Source organism: Rhipicephalus sanguineus, chromosome 2 (genome assembly GCF_013339695.2).
Source record: "Rhipicephalus sanguineus isolate Rsan-2018 chromosome 2, BIME_Rsan_1.4, whole genome shotgun sequence".
In the NCBI taxonomy this organism is placed as follows: Eukaryota; Metazoa; Arthropoda; class Arachnida; order Ixodida; family Ixodidae; genus Rhipicephalus; species Rhipicephalus sanguineus.
In genome coordinates, this window is record NC_051177.1 from 36,030,425 (window position 1) to 36,057,121 (window position 26,697).

The window sequence follows — 26,697 nt, forward strand, 5'->3', positions numbered from 1 at the left end:
GCATTGAAGCTTTGTATTGTCCTAAGCTTAAATGCATAGTACGCCCAACGCGCAAATTAGAGGCGGGTGTATACAGACAATGCTTATTCAGCTTTTAAGTGAGCATGCCAAACATGATATACAAGAATCATACTTCTAGAGAGAATAATAATGCTGCAGCCCTATACCACGCAGAAAATTTCGCACAAAACCTAGTGCCAATAAGAAATGCGCATATGATTATGGACCCATACGAATGGGAGAAAGCAATAGGCATGTATTATGATTAAAAAACGCTGCGTTAATATTCCAGATATCACCCTGAAGTTTTCCTCGAACATGTGGCGCATGTTAGAAAAAGAAAGAAAATGCACATGCACGTAAAAAAAATGCCGGGTTTTCTTTGCCAGGTGTTGTTTTCGATGCAGAAGTTGCCAGAAACCTTCAAGGATTAAATTTAATCCAGTTTGATTCGCGAAGCTCCTCGTAAGAAAAGCAATATTACCATCCGTGTTCTGAGCGGCTTTGCACCAGTAACACGATGCGTACCTGTGGTTGACAGTTAAAGCTGTCCCAGCGCATTAAATAGGCGCGTAGAAATGCGCAGGTGCTACTGAATGCAAGTCATCTGCTGCATTTCTGCGCGACTGCGGGTTTACCCAGTGGGGAGATACGGCACGTGCTCCACAGTTTCATATTTGATTAAACGGTGGACCGGGAACAGTATGTTATCTGTGGTCGCAGCAGGGATAGCGGGCCCGTACCGCGCCCTGGTGAGCACCTCCCGAGTGCACGTGCTCGTCAACGGCTCTCTGAGCGTGCGCAGTCTGGAGACGGGTGACGCGGGCCTCTACCTGTGCGAGGCCTCCAACGGCGTCGGCGCAGAGCTCTCCAAGGTGGTGCGCCTCACCGTACGCAGTGAGTGAGAGAAACAGACGCTGGGCGTCGCTCTTTTTTTTTCTTTTTTTTTCACCTCTCGGGCTGTTTTGCACAGAAAGGATAGGGCTTGAACGTGTTGGTTGGTCATCACTAAGTCGAATAGCGCATAAAGGAACACAGGAGAAGAAGACGACGGGACGAGTGCTGTAGACGAAATATCAGCTTTTCCGTCGGATCCCACAGACGGAAAGGGTGATTTTTCGTCCACAGCGCTCGTCCCGTAGTCTTCTTGTCCTGTGTTTCTTTCTGCATTATGTATTCTGCATAGCTCTTTTTAACTGTGGACCAGTTTAAGGTACCGCCCTGTCATCGTCTCACGTCTCGCGTTGGCATCACGCAAGTCCCACGCTTGATACGCACAAGCCGAGCAGGCTGAACGTTTTGAACGCCAGCGCCATGGAAAAGGGCAGATAAACACAAGAAAACAAAAACAAAAAAGAGCAGAAAAAGCGGATAAAACACAAGATAAACACAAGGGAAGCAGTCGAATCAATGCTCCGCAGTTCGTACAGCTTTCAGTTGGGGTGACACTGGCTTAGACTTTTTTCATTTGTCGATGACTTTCCACAAGGTTACCTTCGCTTAAACGGTTCGGTGGTGCTTGTTCTTAGAAATAGATTTAGGCTGTACGAAGTGTTTTGTCAATGCATGACGTGAATGTAGTTGAACTGGTAAAGAAATGAAAAATTGACGCAGCGCTCTGTCCTATCGTTTGGGCGGCTCGGCCGTTTCTTCACTTTCCGATCGGCTATAAGGGCGCATACTATATACTCCCTAGAAGCGGGTATGTCTGTAACTTGACTTCGTTAGTGAGGCTCGTACGCACATGTCTCCGGAAATCGCTCTTGTAAACCACTGTGCGCCAAAATGACTTTATCTGAGTACATTTATTCTGACGGAAGTGGTACGGTGAATTAAACGAAGCTAAAGGGCGTTCTGAATGCTGGAAATGCCACTGGCGTAAGCACATACAGCTGCTATTACGCCATTTATGGTCTGATTCCGGCTTGCCTTTTGTTTGCTTTTATTTGATACACAGCCCGCTCACACTTCTAGCTATTGTCGTGGGTCACTTCGGATCAAAATCAAACGTGGAGAGTTGAGCAGACACTGTCCGAAGGTCGTGGTTTCAAAATTTCACCATTTTTGATCGTCATAGTGTAGCGCGAAGACACAAATACAATGACATGGAGACGTACAACGCAGGCGCTACAACGCTGGCGCATACACCAACTAGCCCAGCAACAAGTCCTTCGCCGTGGTTGTAGCGTAGGACGAAAGTGCGGAATTTGTTATTCCGCAAGTTTGTGTGAAGCCACACTGTCGAACACCTATACAGGCCGCCTGTACTTTTTTCTCTCTTTTTTTTTTCTTTGTCACCGTCTCAACACAGGCAGCCCCCGGCTCTCACCCAAGGAGTCTACTACATCGGCCAAGCGGGCAAGCACGGTGAACCTCCAGTGCGAACCGACTGGCGACACGCCTATGCGCTTCTGGTGGCTTAAAGATGGCGTCCCGATCGCGGCCATTGGGGATCAGAGGTACTAATGATGATGATTTTTGTGGCCCTTCTCTTTGTAACAGGCGATCGACATAATCCCGGATCTTGGCCAAAAAATTATATTAAATAGACACACAAATTAGGTGTAATTACACAAGCTTCTCGTTGGCGCTGTTAAATGGCTAACAGCGTCAGCGGCCTCACTGATCAAGCTCTATCCAACTGCCGATGCTGTCACTTCTTGCTACCGCTGTACCCTCGCGGCGCTCGAGTGGCCTGCATGCCACCATCTCTCGAGTGTCCGCTTGGTGGCATCCACTGCTTCCCAATGCGGGTGCTCATCCGGTTTCCTGAAGCCCAGCGCTATCGCGAGCCTGCTGTTTACCTCGCACGGGGCGTTGTCGTTGCTATCAGCTGCCGAACTTTCTGCACTTTCTGTGCTTTGGCCCACGGAGTGGATCGCGCCCGGGGGCAGGTACGGGCAGTCCAACACGACGGGACGGACTGTTTCGTCTGCGGTGTGACACAGCGGGCACGTCGTCTCCAAACTGTCCACGTACTTCGCCCGCTGGACTCGTGTACGGAGCACGCCGCTGCGCGCCTCGAAGAGCAGCCCACTTCCCCTAGAGTTAAAGAGAAGAAAGATAGCTTTTGCTACACGTGGATTTTTAACCTCGTAAGGGCACGCCGGGCAATTGCTGTGCCCGAGCGTCTCATATGAAGTATTACGGGTAAGTATGACACAGAGTTACCTTTGACGTAAGCATAAAGTTCCGGGAAAGGTGAAAGCTTGGAACAATGAAAAATCCTTGAATATGTGGTGTCGCTGGAGCCAACGTTTTGACAAGTGGTCCTGTCTTTTTCAAGGCAGCACCCCGTCGTTTCCAAGGACTTTTCATCTTGCAGCTAACTCTGCAGAGAGGGAATGAAACGCGCGGCCAGACGGAGCAAGTCACCATCACGTCCCCACTCTTTTTATCGTCAACGCATAGGTGGTTATTAGCGAACGACGCTAAACGTCACCGCTATCTGGACAAATTGGCCTCGCTAGGGATGTTCAACGCAGGCGATGCATCCCTCCTTTGAAAATCTTTAGAGTTCCTACGAGAAGTATAAATCCTACATTTTGGCGTGCGTAGCCACTTCCAACCCTTTAATGAGGCAATAATAGCGAAAGTTGGGCTAGTTGGTGGTTAATGCTTGATATATGTGCGTGTGCTTTCCAATAAAGTTTAGTTGCGAGTTCAGCGCGGTGTCGTCTCTTACTCTGTCCTTGTCTATATTTTGCGCTGTTTATACATCCCAAACCCTTAATGAGGGTATTTTTTTCTTGGATGAAATATGAGCAGAATAACAAGTGCTGCCACATTTGAAAGGTTGTGCGGAATTGGAGATATTGCGGAAGTTTACAGTACTACCGTTTGTCTCAAGCTGGAGTTTGCACTGACAGCGCACCGACACGGTGCAGGAGCGACATTTCTGATCGAGTGAGTTCTTTAAGCTTCCGCATAACACATGCTACAGATGCTCTTTTGTCGGTTAGAATGCATAACACACATCTATAAGCCTGTTTTGTTTGCAATTACAAGCGGCATACCTTTCTAGCAAGCCTACAAACAGTTAGGTAACGAGATTAATATTTACGTTACGCGAAATTTTAATATTAGCGATCGTTCAATAGGCGCAACTACACATTTACACTTATAAAACAACGTACGCCACATCGTGTATGCTTTCGCGAGTGAGCGCCAAGCACATTACTTCATTTGCAGATATTCTCAGGTCGAGCACGTTGAGGCCAGCAGTACGAGGTCAACGCTGACCATCACAGACACCCAAAAGTCGGACAATGCCTTATTCACCTGTCACGCATCGAACGACTTTGGAGAAGACACGACCAACATCAACCTGATTGTTCAAGGTAAGACTTTGCTTAAAGGCCTCTAAACTACTCAGGGTTCAAATACGAGAGAGTGGTTTCTTTATCGCCTTCACTACCCTTTCTATAAAGGCGCTATCTCTCCCTCGCCACTTATTTCTTCATAAAATACGTGGACAATGTCAACACTAAGCGCTGAGCGTCTCATGATTTCGCGATTTTCGGCTACATGTTGTTATCTCCGCTTGCGCAGTCGAAAACGCGGAAAACGAAGTGAAATCGTCTGATCACGCGCGATAGTCACGCGCGACGAGGCTGCACGGGCGTGCGACTGCACGGCAAAGCAGGGCAGGGTAGAGGACAATCACTAACTGATATCCCTCCTATATGGACCAATCGAGAGCTTGTTTCCTCATGACGTCCCGTGAACAGACTGCTGACGTCACGAATTGTGCCGAAAACACGTGAAACGCCCGGAGAGAATAACGCGCTCGTTCTTTGCATATTCAGAGGTTTTAGAGACCGTTTCAAACGTGTAGACGATATTTTACCATTAGGGAAAGAGCGGGCAAGGTCGATGCATGTTCGACCAATAGAAGGCAGCATCTTCCGCCAACTCTCAAGTTGCTTAATCTTTTATTTGAGACTGAAGAAGAAACACTTATGTTTTCCTGAGCTTGCATGGTATTACAAGACCTCTAGTTCATAGTAACGCTTCCGCCATCGACGACAACGATCGGCGTGGTTGCAAGACGATCACCGAGGTGAATGTAAATCCTAGGCAACCTTAATGGAAACCAGCAGATTAACGAAGCCGCGGAAGGTATAGCGGGCGTTAATTGTACTGTTTTAAGTGCATAGTTATAACTGTAATATAGATGTGAAGAAAGTGAAGTGTACGAAAAAAGCAACTTGCCGCTGGCAGGGACCGAACCTGCGACCTTCATATACTATGGTCGCAGGTTCTGATGATGATGATGATGATGATAATTAATGGACATAACCTTTTCTTATAATTACACCATAACGTTGTATCTTGGGATACTTGGTTCATTATAACTTAAGGAAGAAGCCCAGCGCCAATACCAATAAAGCGATAAATGACAAAACATTTGAGAAGCTTTTGAAATAATAATAATAATAATAATAATAATAATAATAATAATAATAATAATAATAATAATAATAATAATAATAATAATAATAATAAAACAGGGCAAAATGTTGTTCGGGAGCGGCTCCTCAGTATTCCTAACAGTTAGAGTTCAAGCTTTTAGATAGCTGGCGCACGTATTCCTGGTTATTTTGAAGCGTTTCATGGCCTGCTATTGTTGGTATTACTTTAACCCAGCTCAGATGGCCGAGTTACGCAAGCGCTACTGCTTCACGTGGTCGCTGATGTAAGCTTTCTTCAATAAACTGTCAGGTGTAAGTTCAGTACTTGTCGTTACACGAAAAATAATATTCTTGAATGCGGTCCCAGAAAAGCGGTGGCACCGGCACTGCGCGGCAGTGGTATTGGTCAGTATGGTATATTATCATTTACAGATGTTCCCGGAATACCTGACAGTCTACAAGTGACCGAAGCGTCCAGCAGGTTCGTGCGGCTTGGCTGGACTGAGCCTTTCAACGGGAACATGCCCATCACGCAGTACCTTCTGCGATGGATAAACAAGGAGGGTACGATGTCACATTCGTGCTTCTTGTTACTTCTCGAATGAGCGATTGCCTTTGTATTAAATATTATCATGGGGCTTTGTGAAGACGAATTTTCACATTTTCTTGCGCGACATGCTGGAACACGCCAACTGAAAAAAAAAAATTGAAGGCATACACAGACTGACACGAGAGTGTTTCTGTGTTTAACAGTATTTGTTTCACTTCCCGTTCGTGTGTCGGAGTATATAGGGCAGGAAAATATAAATGCACACCAGTTAGCCTAATTTACGGCTGTTTTGAAGACGAGCGTATTATGACATGCAAACGACGCTGATGGTACTGTCGTGAGTAATACGAGCGTGAGCCCACCCACAAGCGCGTAGCAAATATCTTCGAACTACACTCTTAATCAGGTCCCGGTTAAATGCTGGCTATATCCAGGAAACCAGACGAAAAATGTCCGGTTTCCTGGCTATATCTAGCACTTCCAGCGGGACCTGATTAAGAGTTTAGATGTCGGGCGCTTCGCGGTGGCCGCTGTCGGAAACGCTGTGGAAAGGGTGCCACGGTTTTGCATACCGTTCGCCATCCATAGGCGCTGAGCCGTGCTCCCAATTAGGGTTGCAGAAGTTGCGCCTTTTCCTTTCCTCAACCTCTCCTCCTCCTCCTCTCGCTAGTGTTTATACAAAACGGCGGCTGATCGCGTGATAAGGCGGAAAGACGACGAAGAGCGCGGTAGCCTTACGTCTACAGCTCTGCCCAAAACAGTGCTGTAAATCCGGTCTTCGAGTCGTATTTGTGTGTGTGTCACGCACAAAGTCAATATACAGCGAAATGGGAACAATAAAAAAACAATATTTCTCTTAGCCGCGCGTGAGGGCTTCAACAGGCGTTTCAATATCAAGTCCTTATCTACGTCATACACGTTCTGGGTGTCGTAAAAGCAGATAAGTGGTGGGGGTGGGAACAGTTCGAGGAAAGGCATTGGCCTTACCACTTTATTTTTAATTCCGCCAGCCAAGTATCGATGGGATTAGGGTTTGATGCTATTTACCACGCGTTCCTGTGTTCCCTCTCATATTGCTCACGACAATATATTAGACACATTATGACTGGTTTTGAAATGAACGCCAAACTAATTGATGGAAACGAGCGCCTTTTCCTCAGCGGACTCAGGATTTCACTTTTGGCAGGCACGTGGGAGGACAGTGTGACGGTGTCTGGCACCGAGACCAAGGTGACCGTGCGGGGATTGGAGCCTTCCTCGTCGTACCTGTTCACCGTGAGAGCGGAGAACGCCTTGGGGCCCGGTGCTTACACTTCTCCGCTGGAGGTCCACACCGACGACGAACGTAAGTGGCCCTCGGGCGAGTTGCCGAACGAAACCTATTACCGAAGCTTTCGAGCCTCAAATAAAGTAATATCAGACAACAATGTGCTACATATTTCTGAAATATAACAACCCACCATACAGTTTCCGTTTCAGGAATCGTTACTTTCCAACTTTGTAAAGTTGAGGAGCGCTTCGGGAAAGTTGAAGCCGATGAAGAGTGTAGTTTACGTATGGTTATGTACGTTTATGTATCACACCCGTGCATTTCTTATTTATGTACTTTTCAGTTGCAATATCATGTGTACATAAAGTGTGTGTGTGTGCGTGTGCGTGTGTGTGTGTGTGTGTGTGTGTGTGTGTGTGTGTGTGTGTGTGTGTGTGTGTGTGTGTGTGTGTGTGTGTGTGTGTGTGGTGTGTGTGTGTGTGGTGTGTGTGTGTGTGTGTGTGTGTGTGTGTGTGTGTGTGTGTGTGTGGTGTGTGTGTGAAATAGGGCGCACGATTATTCCGCCCGATTCCCCGAGGGAAAGCAAAAAACATGGCTGATCCCTCCGTCATAGGAATCGGTATAACACGAAAGTGAAACGTGTCTTCACAGAAGTAGTGCTTATTGTGTAGTGATATATGAGAGCTTGTACAATGTCTATTCGTGTTTGGCAGCTATAGCACCGTTTGACGTGGATGTACCCATGTTGGCAGCATGTCTCTATCGCGACGACTAACGCCCATGATCATGATTAAACCGTTGTGGTAGCTGACGGTGTGAACATATATTTGGACACAGCGAATCGTGAATCCCGCGTAAGGATGATATCAACAAGCTCACAATCAACACTGGTACCCGGTATGCGCTTCTTCAAAGCGTCGTCAATTAAGGAGAGAAACGGCACGGTGTGCGCTTTCTAGCAATGGGTAGCCGACGCCTGTGCTCATGCATACATAACACACACTGCGTTTCAGCCACACGGGAGGTAGAGGTTCGTAGCCTGAGCCGCAAACGCGTGCGTCCCGCTGGCCTCTGTCTCGCAGGCGCCGCTCTCGCTCTACCAAGGCACGACATTCGCCCGTCGAAATCGCGTCCTTTCTGCAACGCATATTGCAGCAGTTTTGTTTGTCGGTGCTCTCGCAATTGAAGCAGTCGGCGGCGGAGAAATCCCGTTGGTGCACGTGGAAGCTGCACTACTTCGATGAGCCGACGCACGCTAACACGAAGCCAAAGGCAAAGAACGTAACTGCGTCAAGGGTGCCTCGGCGACGCCAGCACGGCCAGTCTACAGACGCTTTAACCATGACCTCCGATATCGCGTGCAATCTCGGAGTCAGCGCTAGTAAGTGTCGATCGTGAAGCATTACTTCTTTTCACCTCTCACAGACGGCGGCACCGCCCCGCTCCGCCCGCCGCGAAAGAGAATGTGTGAAAGATATAAGGCGCGTTCGCGCCGTGCCTAGCATCGCCCGACTTAGCTTAGTCGGTAGCGCGTCGGGCGCTTGTCGTCGCGGCCGCAACGTCGTGGGTTCGACTCCCAGCGGGGTATCCTTTTCTTGGTTTTTTTCTTTCTCACCCGTTGGCGTCCATTTTATCAACGTCATATCCGTGACGGATGTACTTGGTGGACCCCGGCATAAAACACTTTCGTGTTAAAAAAAATTTCATGTTTGCATTAAATCGCGCAAAGCTTGGCACAGCAAAGCACGGGTCCGTCGCCGCTCGTACTCCCTGTCGACCGACACGTCTATAGCTTCGAGAGGCACGACTTCATCCTCGGCAGTACGCACTTTCTTAGGACACCCCATGACTCTCTGGACAGATTGGGCGCCTCGTGAAGAATTTCTTTTTTGTCAAGAATTTTTCTGTTCATGTTTCTTTCTATCCTTTTCTCCCTCTCTCTCTTTCGTTGATGTTCTCTTTGTCTCTCTTTCTTTTCTTTCTGCATTTCTTTCTCTCTATTGCTCTCTTTCTCATTTTTTTCTGTGCTACGCTATACTCTCTCCCCTCCTCCATTCCCTCCTCCTCACCATCACTCTCCCCTCCTCGTGCTCGCTTCCCTTTCCAACGCCCTTGCTACACTATGCTGTACAAGGCTATGCTATGTCCCGCTAGCGTGCCTGTAAAGCCGAATGGTTAGGACGCTCGCTTTCGGATGAGGGTACGAGGGTTTGAATACCGCCTCGCGAAGGATTTCTTTCTTTCTTTCTTTCTTTCTTTCTTTCTTTCTTTCTTTCTTTCTTTCTTTCTTTCTTTCTTTCTTTCTTTCTTTCTTTCTTTCTTTCTTTCTTTCTTTCTTTCTTTCTTTGTACTCGTCCTCTCACCCATCAGGGTTATTACAGACCACGCCGTAGTGGTGAGTAGCGGGATCTGCCCAAATTCTGTGGCACATAGCCGTTCATGATGATGATAGTTTTGCCGCATGGTCGAAATCTTACGGCCGGTTTAAACAGGTTCGCTGTTAAAAAAAAGATTGCTGACCACTGTCTAACTTAACGTGACGGATATGTACGACGACGAAGAAACATTTTCGCTGGCTGATTTGTCTTCTAAGGCTCGCACTCTTGCTTGACCAACTGACAGGCAAATAGCCTTCTTCTTTACATTCATGTTTGCCCTACGTTGACGTTTCTACCGAGTCCTTTTTCTTACCACCTCCTCCTCTTTCGTCAGCGGCTACAGAAGCGTCATCGCTGGGACTAGTCCCTTCGCAGCGTTTCACTTGGCAACTCCCGTCGCCGACGTAAACGGCATCCGCCGAGCAAGCAGCGGGCTCTACACTTAAGTGCCTCACGCCGCCATACATCTATTATGCAGCTGCCGCGTTGTGAGTCAGGGTGAACCTTACTCTAAGGGCTAAAATGGTGGAAGAGTGCACGAAGGAGCGGCTGTTGGATATGAGCACTGGATTGGCGTCCCGAGTAAATCTCCAAAGACCGGCTATTAGCCACCAAAGTGTTTCTCTTCGTGCGCACGTCGCTGTCGAGGAATCGATGCAGCAGTCGTTGCACTTAGAGATTAACGTCAGTTCGGATGTATTCGTGTCATAAAGGTGTCGCTTCGTAAACTAGTACTCTACGTATCGTTATTCCCTGAAACCTGCTTGATGGTGTTTTGATAAATAATCTGCGGAGATTCGGCTTCCTGTTACGCCGTGCACTCTAAGAGACGGATATTAGAAGAATAAGAACTTTTGGAAACGGCACACGGCGGTTTTGTTTTTTTGTTTTCGCAGCCAAAGCTGCGCACACCGCCATTGCTTTTTAGTTCTTTATTCATTCTTTTTTTTTCATTAATTCCGGTGGTCCTCGCCCCCTTACTTAGGAAGGAAAGAAACACAAAGGCAGAAGGCGGGGAGGTCAACCCCCTTCCTTTGGGTACCCAAATATATGTATATCCTCATTGTCTTTGTATTCACAAAATTTGCTCATTTTTTTTGCTTGACAGTCACTAGCTTTTGGTGTTTATCCTTGATCGTGGATATATCCGGTCTTTCGATGGGTTTCTTTTCTCAGTGTCTCATTATTTAGTAAGATACAGCAAGCGTAATTACCACATGTGACCCGAGCGTCACGCTGGTGCTAATTACACTATTTAACGATATGCATCAAACATGTTAAGTAAGAAATGGCTGATTTCGCAAAATTGAGGAGCTTGTCATAGTTTTCCGGCACCTAAACTCATACGCGTTGCAACGTCAGAAAGAAAAAGAAAAGAGAAAGAAAGCTCATGAGCATCTAAATCAGTTGAAATCTTTACAACAGAACTTGTTGGATAAAATCGGGAATCGGATATTATAAGCGGATATATTGTCTCCTGACAAGACGCCTAATTCTCAGCTGAAATGCACTTTATTGAGCATTCCGGAAGTAGGCGTTACTGTTATTATAATTTTTCTTTTCAATTAATTCGTGACTGACGTTCCAGTTGTTTTGTTCTGCTGCGGCGTCTTTGCAGCTCCTCGCAATGCACCGAGCAACGTTCATCTCACACCTATCGACTCCAGAAGCATATCAGTAAAATTTGAGGTGAGTATACGCCGTTTCTACACTGAATATACTGAGTTAATGACTTCGCCAACGGTCTTGTATAAATGAAGAATTGCCATTTCTTTTTTTAAGGTTAGCTACATTGCAGTGCACAACGGCTAAGCAGAACAAAATTATTTATAGTTTTGCAGCGAGGTATGAGTCTGAAGGAGGCACAGTCACAGGGCCTAGCTGCTCCTTATGCGCGTAGGCACGCACCGCCTCCGTTCGCAGGTTCACAGAAAGACCTTCAGAGCTGTTGGCCTGGCTCTGGCTCTTGTTTTAACGCGATAGTGTTAAAGAGATCGTTTCGCAGAATTTCCGTTGTCGGTGGTTGCGGTGGAAGAGAGAATTAATGAATTGTCGGTGTCTTTGGTTGTGAGCGAAAAATCAGCGTTGTCCGGGAACGAAAATTCGAGGTAGATTCAAATAAAGACATAATAAAAAAATATTCGGTTCGAGTAAGATCGGGGATTCGAACCTGCGACCCCTCGCTCCGTGGCGCGTGCGTTTACCCGCTCCGCCACCACGCATAAAATCTCTGGCATACTAACGGCGAGCTATTTATATACACCATTTAGCGTTGGTGGTACGCACATCTCGGAGGTTCTTCAGCGGCTTGACTATCACCCGCGAGATGGCGCAAAGGGCCCACGGGGCGCGCATTTTAGGCGGCATCGTCCCGCCATGTGGGCATGTTTCGTCGTGCCGCATGCATGGATATTGTAGCCGTAGGGCGTCCGCACTTTGGCTTTCCTTGCGGCACGGTTTAGGTCTCCACCGAGAAGCGAAGCCAGGCTAGCTATTCGGAAGGCGATACGAACACGGTCCGATTAAGCTATCGCGTTCTACTCTTGAAAGCGAAGCTCAAGCGTCCTCCAAGTTATTCTCCACCTTGCGCGTTCTGTACTACTGTGGCGTAATGATTCCAAGTAAGCGTATAGAACGTACCCAATCGCATATGACACGACATTCGACACATTTTCTTTCTTTTCTTATGGAAGTGTTGTTGACGTACTGTAGGAAAATGCGAAGCGTAACGCCGATGTGTCAACACGATGGCATTGTATTGTATAATCACTGGTCTTGTGCGAGTCGACCAGACTCGCACAAGTTTCTTTTAGTATAGGCACCGTCCACTGACCAGAGGGAGCTGCGTTGCTCGCTGTGGGCCGTCTCAAATTGGCTGATATTGGCCGCTAGGGGCAGGCAGAAAACAGACGCTCGCTCGTGTTCCCCCTTCTGGCCCGACCATAGTCTGCACACTCATGCAGAGGCGGAGAGACGCGCATCGCGTTTTATTTTGTCCCTGGGCCGTCTCAACGTTGCTTTCTTTATCCGCTAGGCTGTGCGTTCTGGCGCTGCAGTCACACGTGCGAACTCGACTGCACGGTGCCTATGAAGAACGACTGATTTCGCGATATCAATTCTGAATATGGGAAATCAGTTCTGCGGAAGCTCGCAAGATGGCAGAAGGCTAATCAGAGGACTAAAGTTGACATCCGCCTGCGCGAAATGCAACGTTACAAAGGAAAAGCTGTGCGGGTTTTTTCAGAAAGAAATCTGAGAAGTCTAGGAAAGATAGAATTTCTTTCCCCGACAAATCCGCAAGGATTTCCTTCGAAGCTTTGAACTTTTTTCTTCCTTATTGGCTTTTAAATTATGTGGTCTATTGTACCCCAGTGTTTTTTGAAGTAACTGCGACGGCTGATCGAGAGATGGGTTATAGCCTCTTTGCTCATTATTACAAACACAATATAAACTTTAAAAATAACGATGATCTCAGCGAAGTAATTCATTTATGTTTTCGAAAAGCTGCACGTGGAAGTCGAACGAGCGTGTATCTCTCCCTCCCCGCAACCAGCACCCGTCCTCTCCCAGCCCACCGGGCAGCAGCAAGAGCGGTGACGGACGAGTGGACGGCTACTACGTCGCCTACCGCCGACAGGGCACGTCGGAGCCCCTGCGCTACCACACGCTGCACCAGCGAGAGGGTGTGCTCTCCGGCTTGGACAAGGACACCCGCTACGAGGTGCTCGTGCAGGCCTACAACGCCAAGGGACCGGGACCCCCGTCGGGCACTCACGTAGTGCGCACCCTGGCTGCCGGTGAGAGGAGTGGGGAGTTCGGGCACGTTTGGGCACGTGCGCGTTAAGCTAACATTTTAAGGGTACAGACTCTTCGAGGATGACTGGTCGCGTTGAATGATTGTTCGGTTGCTTCCTAGTTCGCTTGCTTTAGGTGCTTGCCTCTAAACCCAGTGGTCCTTAAGTTTTTGTTTGTTTTTACTTCTTTACCTTTTTTTTTTGCAGCAGAGCTGTTGTGCCCACCGTTTGTGCGTTTCGCGATGTAGACAAGAAACAGTTATCATCATCATGCTGGCGCTCGCTCGCTTCGTTATCTTCTGCTTCGCTCCCGATGCGCCGATTTGTCCGGCGTGGGGGGCAATAACTCGGCGGGGCGAGGGAACGTGTACGGAAGTAGAGAAAATATAAGAGATAGAGAGAAAGGGACGAAATAGAAAAAGGATAGAAAGGACGAGAAAGAGAGAGAATGAAATAGATTAAAAAAGAAAGAAATAGAGAGAAAATTACACCATCTCCCGCTAAAGGGGACCATGAGGCGATGCGAAGCCGGAGCACTTGCACGATCGCTTAGAATAACAGAGAGCTGAGCTAGTTGGTAAGTATTCATTCTAAAAAGACAGGGCGTGCAAACAAGGACACAAGAAAGAAGTCAGGACACCACAAACGCCGACTAACAACTGAAGAGACGCACAACGGCTGAAAAGGAAAGAAGGCACGAAAACTTATCTGCGCATGCCCATGCAACAGGCGAACCTATCAATCCGGCACGCGTGGCGGTCTACGTTGAAGATAACTGTTAAGGCATTTGATTTCATCTTTATGCAAGTTAATCGACGGTTGGCTCACGCATGCGCTACCACTATTCTCGATATGCCAAGCTTCAATCATCAGGCGCGTTTCTTCATTTCTATGACGGTACAACACTGCGCATTCATCGAATTTTGGCGTGCACTTGCAATCTCGACAATGTAAAGACAGATTAGAAGGTGAGCCTCCTGTTAGCGATCTCTTATGTTCCAACAATCTCTGGTTAATGCATCGGCCCGTTTGTCCTACGTAGAAGCGACCGCAGCTGAAAGGGACCTTATACACCACACTCGTACGGCAATCAGTGAATTTGTTGGTGTGTTTTACGAAACAAATATCGGTCCGCTTCTTGTCTTTTACTCGCTCATTCTTCCTCTGCACAGCGGCACAAATCTTACCTAGCTTATTGGCAGCCGTGAAAACAACATTAACGCCGTATCTACTTCCTACTTTCTTTAGCCTGTGAGACACGCAATGAATGTACGGTATACCTACGACACGTTTCTTCCTATCGTTTTCTGCAACCATGCTCGGACTTAACACAATAGACTTCTTTAAACGTTCAGCGACCCTGGCCACTGCATCACGAGGATACCCTACTTCTAAAAGACGTGTAACCTGTGCGTTAAAGCTATCACTCATTTTGTGCTCACACGACTTGGTGAGGGCTGATTTAAGGCAAGACATGGCGATACCGTTTTTTACAACCTTCGAGTGCTTCGACGAAAAATTTAACAGCGGTTTCGAAGATCTAGGAGAATACTGCCAGCACACGTGGTTCTTCTGGAACGTTAAGGAAATGTCTAGAAATTGTATTCCATTATTCTGAGGCACCTCTTTAGTAAAGCTCAGCCCACCTCCATTAATTTCAAATTTTTCGCTCACGGAAGTTACCACCTTTTCAAAGTTCTCACCACTACAAAAGATCAAGTAATCGTCCACATAACGAAAAACCTTAATAACCGAATTACCTAAGGCGCCTTCCAAAAGATTGTCAATCTTGCTAAGGTATAAATCACTAAGGACCGGAGCAACCTTAGAACCAATACATATCCCTGATTTCTGCACATAAACGCCTTCCTTCCAACCTACAAGCGTCGACTTTAAATACATGGAAAGGATTTCTAGGAATGCCCCGGTAGAAACACCACATTTATCGGTGAAAACCGTCTGGTGCGCTTGTTCGTTAATACATTCATTAACACAATTTAACAACTCCTCATGTGGCAAAGAATAATACAGGTCTTCAATGTCCATACTAAAAGCTTTACATCGGCCGGGGTTCTCCTCTGAGAGGAACTGAACTAGCGCCTGAGAATTACGCATACGAAAAGGGTCTGAAAAACTCAAAGTGGTTAAGCAGTTCTGCAAATAACTAGATACAGCGACTTGCCAGGTGCCTTGCTCTGAAACAATTGCTCGAAATGGGATCTCGTTCTTATGTGTTTTGGCTGAAAAAAACAATTCTAAAGTAAGTGATTTAGCCTTCTTGACATTACAAGCTATTCTCTCAAGGTTATGTCTTAACAAAAGGTCGACAGCACGTTGCCTGACTACCGATGGCTTAAGTTTTACCGTCCTAAAATTCTTTTCTATGGCTGTTAATGCTTTTTCTGAGAACAAACTGTCCGGCATAATTACAAAATACCCTTCCTTATCTGAAATTACTGGCCGGAGTTTCTTTTCGACACAGTACCGGCCTTTGGTTAATTACTGTGTCGAAAAGAAACTCCGGCCAGTAATTTCAGATAAGGAAGGGTATTTTGTAATTATGCCGGACAGTTTGTTCTCAGAAAAAGCATTAACAGCCATAGAAAAGAATTTTAGGACGGTAAAACTTAAGCCATCGGTAGTCAGGCAACGTGCTGTCGACCTTTTGTTAAGACCACGGTGTAAGATATATACTGTTTAGGTGTGGACACTTCTCGGCTTGCATGCAGAGCGCGTTCGACCAGATAAAGTAACAACGGCGCGCGTCTGTTGGTCCGGTGACCGCAGCGGGTATCTAGCGGCGGGAAGACGCAACCTACAGAGAGAAAATGCTTTCTGCACCGTTGCTATAGCAACCGACGCAGTCGGCGGCAACGCCGGCGTCCGCTGCATGTCTTGTTATTCGCTCGTGAAAAACGCGGTACGCGTTTCTAACTTGAGATGCTGACGTGCCGTAGCCGCGTTCGCTGACTAGGAAATTCGGATTTCCCGCGAAGCGCCAGTTGCTACGGGAACGCGTTTTTGTGTTGAAGTTGCATCATCCCGCCGGTAGGTATCCGCTGCCGTCAGCGGTCCGACGGGCTCTCGGCGTTGTTACTTTATCTGGTCGATCGCGTCTCGCGAGTGTCCTCACCTAAAGAGTATATATCTTACACCGTGGTTAAGACATAACCTTGAGAGAATAGCTTGTAATGTCAAGAAGGCTAAATCACTTACTTTAGAATTGTTTTTTTCAGCCAAAACACATAAGAACGAGATCCCATTTCGAGCAATTGTTTCAGAGCAAGGCACCTGGCAAGTCGCTGTATCTAGTTATTTGCAGAACTGCTTAACCACTTTGAGTTTTTCAGACCCTTTTCGTATGCGTAATTCTCAGGCGCTAGTTCAGTTCCTCTCAGAGGAGAACCCCGGCCGATGTAAAGCTTTTAGTATGGACATTGAAGACCTGTATTATTCTTTGCCACATGAGGAGTTGTTAAATTGTGTTAATGAATGTATTAACGAACAAGCGCACCAGACGGTTTTCACCGATAAATGTGGTGTTTCTACCGGGGCATTCCTAGAAATCCTTTCCATGTATTTAAAGTCGACGCTTGTAGGTTGGAAGGAAGGCGTTTATGTGCAGAAATCAGGGATATGTATTGGTTCTAAGGTTGCTCCGGTCCTTAGTGATTTATACCTTAGCAAGATTGACAATCTTTTGGAAGGCGCCTTAGGTAATTCGGTTATTAAGGTTTTTCGTTATGTGGACGATTACTTGATCTTTTGTAGTGGTGAGAACTTTGAAAAGGTGGTAACTTCCGTGAGCGAAAAATTTGAAATTAATGGAGGTGGGCTGAGCTTTACTAAAGAGGTGCCTCAGAATAATGGAATACAATTTCTAGACATTTCCTTAACGTTCCAGAAGAACCACGTGTGCTGGCAGTATTCTCCTAGATCTTCGAAACCGCTGTTAAATTTTTCGTCGAAGCACTCGAAGGTTGTAAAAAACGGTATCGCCATGTCTTGCCTTAAATCAGCCCTCACCAAGTCGTGTGAGCACAAAATGAGTGATAGCTTTAACGCACAGGTTACACGTCTTTTAGAAGTAGGGTATCCTCGTGATGCAGTGGCCAGGGTCGCTGAACGTTTAAAGAAGTCTATTGTGTTAAGTCCGAGCATGGTTTGCAGAAAACGATAGGAAGAAACGTGTCGTAGGTATACCGTACATTCATTGCGTGTCTCACAGGCTAAAGAAAGTAGGAAGTAGATACGGCGTTAATGTTGTTTTCACGGCTGCCAATAAGCTAGGTAAGATTTGTGCCGCTGTGCAGAGGAAGAATGAGCGAGTAAAAGACAAGAAGCGGACCGATATTTGTTTCGTAAAACACACCAACAAATTCAATGATTGCCGTACGAGTGTGGTGTATAAGGTCCCTTTCAGCTGCGGTCGCTTCTACGTAGGACAAACGGGCCGATGCATTAACCAGAGATTGTTGGAACATAAGAGATCGCTAACAGGAGGCTCACCTTCTAATCTGTCTTTACATTGTCGAGATTGCAAGTGCACGCCAAATTCGATGAATGCGCAGTGTTGTACCGTCATAGAAATGAAGAAACGCGCCTGATGATTGAAGCTTGGCATATCGAGAATAGTGGTAGCGCATGCGTGAGCCAACCGTCGATTAACTTGCATAAAGATGAAATCAAATGCCTTAACAGTTATCTTCAACGTAGACCGCCACGCGTGCCGGATTGATAGGTTCGCCTGTTGCATGGGCATGCGCAGATAAGTTTTCGTGCCTTCTTTCCTTTTCAGCCGTTGTGCGTCTCTTCAGTTGTTAGTCGGCGTTTGTGGTGTCCTGACTTCTTTCTTGTGTCCTTGTTTGCACGCCCTGTCTTTTTAGAATGCACGATCGCGTTCCGTTGGCGTTCGTTGGGCATGCTACCGACCTCGCGTCGTGGAACGCGAAGAGGGACGCTACGCGCGTCGTATCTTCCATCTAGCCTGGCCGTTAATTCTCACAGGGCGAGCGGGGAACGCGGTCGACAGGCGGGCGAGAGGGGGGCAGCGTGGGAGAGGAGAGAGAAGCGGAGGGGACGCGCATGCGCTCGAGCTCATCGCGGCGTTGCGCAGGAGAGAATTTCGGCATGTCTAGCCCGCGTTTCAGAGGAAGAGTGGAAAGGGGGAGGGGAGAGGGAAAGTGGGGAGGCGAAGGGGAGAGGAAAAGTGGAGAGGGAATGTGGAGAGGGGAGGGGAGAGGGAAAGTGGAGAGGGGAAGGGGAGAGGGGAGGGGAGAGGGTGAGTGGAGAGGAGGTGTGTGGAGAGGGTATGCGCATGCGCAGTAAGGGTGGTCACGCCGCACACCACCACCACCGGATTGAGCTCCGCCTTAAGATACTTCGCATCTAAAACAGAGCAATCCAATCGAACCCGGTACTCGTGATTTACAATGTGATCACGTGAGCACTTCGAGTATCGGGGTGTGAATGCTCGCGTGCCTAGTGAAGTCGGGACCAGCCGAGGGCCGAGCACCTCTGCTGTGCCCCAGGCTTGCTCGAATTTCCTATTCTCTTTCGCCAACCCTTTCCCCAGCGCAGAGTTGCTAGCCGGTCAAAGAACTGGTAACCCCCCTGTCTTTCCGCCTGTTTGTTCGCTCATTCCTTAGGTATTTGCTACAGGCGGTATAAGCCTATAAATCTGTGCTACTTGTGCGTCTCTTTCATTGTTACCGTATCTCCTACCAAAGGTTTATACTAGTTCAATGTTACGCAGACGCTCCACTGGAAGACGCCCATCCTTCTTGCTAAACATTATCTGACATTCTTTGAACGTTACCTGTCCCACATACGCATTTAAAAATCCTTATGTATATAGATTGTCAAACAAAGTCTTCCGTTCGGCCTTGAAGCTCCAGTAGGACCAAATAAAATGCACCATGTCGCCAAAGCCTCGCCCAGTTATTGTATTAACATTTACAGCTGTAGGGGAGCTCAAGAATGCAAAGTAGTTTGGGTCCTAAGTGAAAGCACGCAGTTAATAGCTATGCCATCAGAAACGGCACATCTTCGTTATGGATGACGTATTTGTGCAAATAGGGTAGCTGTGGTGTAGATATTCTTATTGATCAATTTTAGTCACTTCCTATTATCACATGTTTTCGACAGGCCGATCTTAGACTGGTAACCTAGAGGAGCACTGCTCAAAGCATTGACGGGAAAACAGTGACGGGACTTAAACAATTTCGCCACATCAATCCGTCCGGATCATGTGTATCGGAACGTCAGCTTGCTTACTTGAATTTTATTATGATGGTTAATGTACCATGGCTATTCACTTTCACCGAAAATTCTGCACGGGAAGTATGCGGTTTTAACTTCACAAGCTGTTGCCGAATGACAAGAAACAGTGCCATTTATCTTGTCTAAAGTCTAATTTAAATAAAGTGATGTCAGGTAGGGAACTGATGTTCGACGGAATGGAAGCATAGCAAAATGGCTGCCAGGTGTATATAGCATACGGTCCGGTAATAGTTTTACTTACTGTTGCAGCTGTTCAATGATTCAGGCATGGCTATCTGGGACCCCAGTTATTTTCAATGTTTGATACCTTCCGAGGCTATCTAGGCTAGTTTAAAGGGCATGAGTGTATTTGGATGGCCCTTTGCATGCTTAAATACGCGCAGCCTTATGAGCATACTGCCTTTCGTCGTGGTATACGCTGCCTGTATGGAAATAATGCTGATACTCGCTGTCTGCGATAACGTACCCGAGATATTGGTTTATGCAAAGCCCGGTATTGGTTTTTTTTTTTGTTTTGCAGCATAACATGGGTATTGAAGGTCAAACAGGAAGCAAAAAAAAGTATGTCTGGTTTAGTGAAACCACGAAAGTAGACACGTAACGTAACACTGTAATACATTATTCATGCGTTGGTGCAATGTCCAGTGCATACAAGATGACAAAACAACAACGATGTTTTTTCCTCTGGATGATATTACCCCGGCGTCTTCATCGACCACAGCGGTGCGCCAAAGCAGATTGCGCGTCTCTGATGTTACAGATCCTCCTCCACCGCCAACGTACCGGGTGGTGGGCACTTCGGCTCGGACAATTTCGCTGGCTTGGGAGAGGCCGGTCATCCCATTCGACGATCCGCCTATCAGAAGTAAGCCTACACGCTGCATTATTGACAAAGAAGCTTGGTTTGCCGCAGTGATGACTCACCGGAGGCAAGTCCATTTGAGCAGAAATAATGCAAACACGAAACAATCTTATGCATTTGGATGACTTCAGAAAAAATAGATATGAGTTCACTGTTATTACGAGGTCATTTATGCATAATTTAGAATGTTTTGGATCGCTTGTATGGTATGTGTTTGGAACCGCGTGATGGCACTAGTTGCCCCCGCCTTACTCAGGGGCTAAAATCAGTAAAGGGCCGTGCAGGTCGCCGTATAAACAGGTGCGCTTCAGACATTCGCTCAAACTACGTGTGCGATCTCTCAACCTATACCTTAATGGGGAAAAGAGAGAAGGCGAAACTTTGATGTCCCAATTCTGAGGTATATAAGCGCTGCATAAGTTGTGTTTTCGCGAGACCCCATCATGTCGTGTAAAACGTAGTTAACAACAAAACTAGCCACTCTGAGAAGGTCCGCAATCGGGAAAACTGTATATTTTTACAGAATTTTACGAGTAATTCATCGAGGAGCGCTCTTAAAGGGACACTAAAGAGCAAAACGATTTTTTTTCATATTAGTAAAGTACTCTTTCACCATACCAAAAACACCACGCTTGCTGCGAGAAGACGCTTAGTAAGCGAGAAAACACGTAAAAACAAAATGTGGGTGGCGAGGCCACCTTGAAGTTTCCGCATCATTCGCCGTGACGTTACATGTTTTGATGGCGCCTACTAGGGACTACGTAGTTCCTAATCGGTAAAAATGAAGTACATCGTCCTCTGAGGGGACCATAGACTTATAACAAGTTGGGGTAATTTTGTTGAGCCAATGGCGCCGAAATACGATAAAATGCACTTTGAAATCTGTGACGTCACGCGGGGATATTTGGGCGAGAAATTTAAGAATGAAACTTTGAACTTTATTTTCTCCTCTATTAATAAACTAATGATGGTAAAATTAACGACATTAGAGTTCTCAGAGCACAATTTATCGATATAAACCGATTCATTGTTTCTCTTTAGTGTCCCTTTAAACTTCTGTTAACTCGACATTTCTCTTTCTTCTTTACTTTACGTCCACTTTTTCCGTCCCAGTGCTGATATGCTAAGCGAAGTTTATGACTTTCCAGTGCTTCCCTTATCTCACATCTATCTCATGCGCAGCCTACTACATCTCGTGGCGACTGGAAGGCGACGAGCACTCGTGGCGGGAGCAGTCAGTGGGCGGCGACAGGACCAGCTTTGCGCTGTCCGGTCTCGCGTGCGGCACGAGGCACCAACTGCGCATGCGCTCATCCAGTGACGTGGGACGTGGACCAGAAGGGAATGTCGTTACCGCCTCCACTGAAGGAAACCGTACGTTTTACGCATCAGTGCTGTTACGGCAGGCCACTTGGCTGAACTGCTGTCGTAATGTGTGCAGAAAGAAATATACATGAATTTGACCACGGCCTTTTCCTGTTACTCACGCTCGTCGCCATAACTTAGTGACTATGATGTTACGCTGCTCTGCTTCAGGTCGCGGGTTCGATTCCTGCGGCGACCGTCGAGACAGAAAAAGACAGAGAAATCGAGAGTTAGAGATAGAGAGAAATAAAGAGAGACAAACAAAGAGACAGAAAATACAGAGAGAACGAGAGAAAGAAAGAAAAAATAAAGAGAAACAAGGAAGGTTGCCCAGCTCCGCACTTCCTTCAGGCTTGGCACCTCTAGTGCGAAGCCGCCTTAATCTTTTTTTATGGATTCGAAATTCAGGAACGTTCATGTGCTTATCTTGTGTTCATGTAATACAGGCTTGACAAAACCAAACCAACACCGGCGAAGCAACGTTATCTGGCGGGGTCTGTGCTCAATCTGTTTGCCGCACGTCACCGAGGCCAACCATATGATAGCAGCACGTCAATGAACAGCTTAGAAATAGTAAAAAATTGTGATAGTAGCAAAAACGTGTTCTGCGAATCGCGTTGTTCAAAGCACCAAACGTTAGTAATCCGTTTTACCGTGTTTCAGGACGAAGACAGTCGAAACCAAAAATGTAACCTGATAAGCTTCCAGCCCTAACTTGCGCAAAGAAGTAAACGAAGTTTTATGGAAGTCACAGGACGCCGCATTATGCCGTGACGTTTGCAAATAAACACAATGAAAAGCGCGTTTGTCACAGCAGCCTGTCGCCTTCTGTAGGCCCCGTGCTCCAACAGCGGATCGCTTGGGTGGCGAGCAACTCCAGCGCCGCCTGGCTGCACCCCGAAGCGTGGTGGCACGGCGGATGCCCCATCAGCCACTTCACCGTCCACTACAGACGCAGCACCGAGACGGACTGGACCCTAGTGTCCAGCCACTTGCCCTACAGGCATGACGAACCACTGGTCCTCTCGGACCTGCAGTCGGGGTCCTGGTACGTGCTGCTCATGGTTGCCCACAACGACGCCGGCAGCACCACGGCTCAGGTCAACTTTGCCACGCTCACGCCTGATGGAGGTGCGTTTCATTCTGCCTTCTGTTAAAACTGTTGAAATTTACAAGTACGAACTCATGCCACGCCGCCATCGTAATGTTGAATGAAGGTGCTTTTCAATATTTGTTCGCGTGGCATGCCGTGGTAGCATCTTACCATGCTCAAATAAGGGTGTGCACTCGAAACTGGTAATACTCCAATTTCAATCAATCAATCAATCAATCAATCAATCAATCAATCAATCAATCAATCAATCAATCAATCAATCAATCAATCAATCAATCAATCAATCAATCAATCAATCAAATCAAATCGCATTTTATTTCAGGATCACTGAAACTTAATGGGGCTTGATGGGTACAGACAAAAAGCCATTTTTAAGGCTTGGCAGGGTCTGTACCCCCGGGCTTGGCAGACATGGCTCGTGATTGTATAGCAGAAGTAAAAGAAAAAAAAAACATGGCTGATCCCCCTGTCATAGGAATCGGTATAACACGAAAGTGAAACGTGTCTTCACTGACGTAGTTGGGCATTTGTTGTGCATTCTTTCGCCCCAAGGGCGAAGGAATGAATGCTACAGCAACAAATTGTAATGTCACGCGAAGAACGGCAAGCAGCTCGAAACGTGCAACGCGCTGCTCAAGCAGAAAGGACGCACGGAACGAACATACACAGGATGAGAGCGAACTGTCACATTTGTAACTTATTTCTGCGTGAGCGCCGCGCTCCTTTCGCAAAAGCGGCCGCTGCAGTGGGCCAAGGACCTTCGTGCTCTCAACGCAAGACGTACGAACCACCGCGATCACGAGATAAACGCACGCACGAGCGACCACGCCCTGTAGAGGCGGAGTTCGTCGCAACGGCGGCGACTTTTAAAGCGCGCTCTTCGAGCCCTTCGCGCCAGCTCGCTACCGATAACGAAAACGCGCTGTAACACGGATCTCTGAGTATCGCCACCGGCAAATGGTGTATATAAATAGCTCGCCGTTAGCATTGAGAAGAGCGTGCCGTCCGTGGCCGAATCGTTTCGCGCTGCGCGCTGTGGAGCGAGGGGTCGCGAGTTCGATTCCAGTGACGGAACTTTTTTCTTTGCCACTGTTAGCCTTTATTTTACAATGTCATATCCGTGACGGAAATACGTCAGTGGAGCCCGTGGTGTGAACACCCGGCATAAACACCTTCGTGTTTAAAAAAAGAAATGAAAAAAAGAAAAAAGAAAAAACACAAATGGAAGTGTAACACGAGCAGTTATCTCACTGGAAGGTCATATACAATGTAGTCAGAATGCCAAAAATGGTAATGATATGGTTTCGTGAACAGCAATAAATGAAAATACCAGACCATACAAAAAAAATGCGCAGCTTGCACTGAGTCGCGCTAAGGCTGGGGCTCAGCAGAGGCTGCTGGCCGGACAATTTGGTAATAGGGTCCCCTGCCTTGTCTACGCACACCGTTCATCCTCACACACGCCGCTGCCACCGAAGGGTTCACGTGATCTTATTGTAAATCACGAGTATTGGCTAAGTTTCGATCGGGTTCGATTGGGTATAGCGTAGCAATGACAGCACAAAGCAGCCTAATTAATTAAAGTGTCTTTTTGTCTGTGTTTCTTTCTATCTCTTCCTTTGTTTCTTTCGTTCTCTATCTGTCAACGATTTTTTTCTGTCGCCTTTTTTTTCTGCTTCTTCTCTATCTGTGTGTCTGTTTCTCGCATCCTCTTTCTTTCTTTGTCTTTCTCTCTCTCTTTGTTCCTCTATCTTTCTCCCTTTTGTCCTCTGCGGTGGGTCGCATTTCCGATGGAGGCCGAAAATGCTTGAGGGCGCGGTGTACTTAGATTTAGGTGCACGTTTAAAGAACCCCAGGTGGTCGAAATTTCCGGAGCCCTCCACTACGGCGTCTCTCATAATTCATACGGTGGTTTCGGGACGTTAACCCCAACAATTATTAATTAACCCTTTCTTACTCTTTCGTCTTGATCTCTGTTTTTTCTATGTAATTTTTGTGTCTGTTTCTTTCGAGCTCTATGTCTGTCTGTATATATGTTTCCTCTTTCTTCCCTTTGTTTCTCTCTCTCTCTCTCTCTCTATACTCGTTCTCTTAGCCATCCGAGTTATTGCATCCCATGCCGGACTAATCTTCGCAGCGGGAGGAGCGCGCGTTTGGCGCACGTGTTCGGGCAGAGAAGAGCAGAGCATGCAGAAGATGACGGAAGGAGAGTGCGCGCCGGCATGATGATAATTATTTCTTGTACTACGTCGCGAGATGGACAAATGGCGGCCCTCACAGCTCTGCTGTAAAAGAAAAGCCACTAATAATCTTAAGAACTTTAAAAGCTGTGGGGTCGCCTCGAGTGCGTCTTCGTTAGGAATTTTTTATTAAGGTCATATTACACTCAAGATGTTGCTTGTCTTTCAGACGTGCCTTCACACAAGCCTCACCTGCTGGACGCCAAGATGGCGTCCTTCTACCGGCACCTAACTGTGACGTTGCCCATTGGCAGCTCAGTGCTGGTGCTTTGTCGTTGTGTTGGCGGTGCTCTGGTGCGTGATGCGGCGACACGCGGGACGACGCTACTGCTGCACAAGCACGCCACCAGGGGTGAGTCAGGGTTATTACTCGCAGTTGCTTCAGCGTGGGATGCCTGAGGCATTGCTTTTTGAGGCGTTTCACATTTTAGAAACGGAAGCAGCGCCACCTTGTTGATTGCTCTGCCCTTGCATTCCGAAACGAACAACGTGTGAGCCAATCATGACACGCCGAGGTGGCCTACGTTGTTCGACTGTTGACCCGAATGTCGCGGGATCGAACCCCGGCCGCGGTAGCCGCATTTCGATTGAGGAGAAATGCTAGAGGCCCATGTGCTTAGATTTAGGCGCCCGCTAAACAACCCCAGGTGGTCGAAATTTCCGGAGCCTCCACTACGGCGTCTCTCATAATCACGGCGTGGTTGTATGTCGAAAAACGCCAACAATTATTTAAATCATATGGAACAAACAAGGTACAATGAAGTATTAGTAAGGACTTTTAAACCTGTTTGTTTATCCGCAGTTTACTCCAGCGAACCTTGAGTAGGACAGCACACCTCATACCCATGCCTCACATAATGTATAAAAGCTGCTTTTTGGGTTGTTGGGTGCCAAAAACACGATAACATACTGTCAACGAGCATTACTTTTTGCTTAATCGGCTTTTCTTTTTCAGGTAGCGTGTGCGGCGAGCGTTACAAGAGCGAGGGGCTGAGCTCTGTAGAACCGACATACTGCGGCGGTGGCTCATCCCGAGCATCGTCCGCTTATGCGGTGCCGCACAGAGTGTACGATGTGCCTTACGCCCAGAAAAGACCAGGTATGTTGACGCGAGTTAGCAGTCGTTTCGTTATCAGCAGCCTATTTCTTGATACACTGCCGGAACCCGCACCGATGGTGCACGTTGAGTGGTTTAAAATTGTAACTGAAGCACGTTGTATGGATGAAGGAAAATTAGGTCTAAAGAGACAAATTAACAGGGACGTAAATCATTTAGAAATAAACCTAAGCACGAAATGAAGGTATGACGCATGTTGCTGCAGTCAATGGCAAATTGGTCACCGGTCTTTCGGGCAGAACAACAGCGATCTGAATTTAAGCGAAATATATTTAAGCACTGTGTGCCAAGTGCCTACATCATCGACGCTC

The 26,697-nt window shown here is 47.1% G+C and overlaps 1 protein-coding gene across 1 annotated transcript in view; it reads left to right on the forward strand.

The window, feature by feature from the left end:
* Nucleotides 1-26,697, forward strand: part of LOC119381538 (Down syndrome cell adhesion molecule-like protein 1 homolog) — a 52,896-nt gene that overhangs the window by 24,721 nt on the left and 1,478 nt on the right. The window contains exons 3-14 of the mRNA XM_049412818.1: nucleotides 724-897; nucleotides 2,312-2,459; nucleotides 4,192-4,340; nucleotides 5,847-5,978; nucleotides 7,151-7,309; nucleotides 11,231-11,301; nucleotides 13,166-13,409; nucleotides 20,449-20,553; nucleotides 21,733-21,924; nucleotides 22,750-23,046; nucleotides 25,439-25,621; nucleotides 26,225-26,368. Coding sequence (XP_049268775.1) covers nucleotides 724-897; nucleotides 2,312-2,459; nucleotides 4,192-4,340; nucleotides 5,847-5,978; nucleotides 7,151-7,309; nucleotides 11,231-11,301; nucleotides 13,166-13,409; nucleotides 20,449-20,553; nucleotides 21,733-21,924; nucleotides 22,750-23,046; nucleotides 25,439-25,621; nucleotides 26,225-26,368 — 1,998 coding nt within the window. The remainder of the gene's footprint in view (nucleotides 1-723; nucleotides 898-2,311; nucleotides 2,460-4,191; nucleotides 4,341-5,846; nucleotides 5,979-7,150; nucleotides 7,310-11,230; nucleotides 11,302-13,165; nucleotides 13,410-20,448; nucleotides 20,554-21,732; nucleotides 21,925-22,749; nucleotides 23,047-25,438; nucleotides 25,622-26,224; nucleotides 26,369-26,697) is intronic.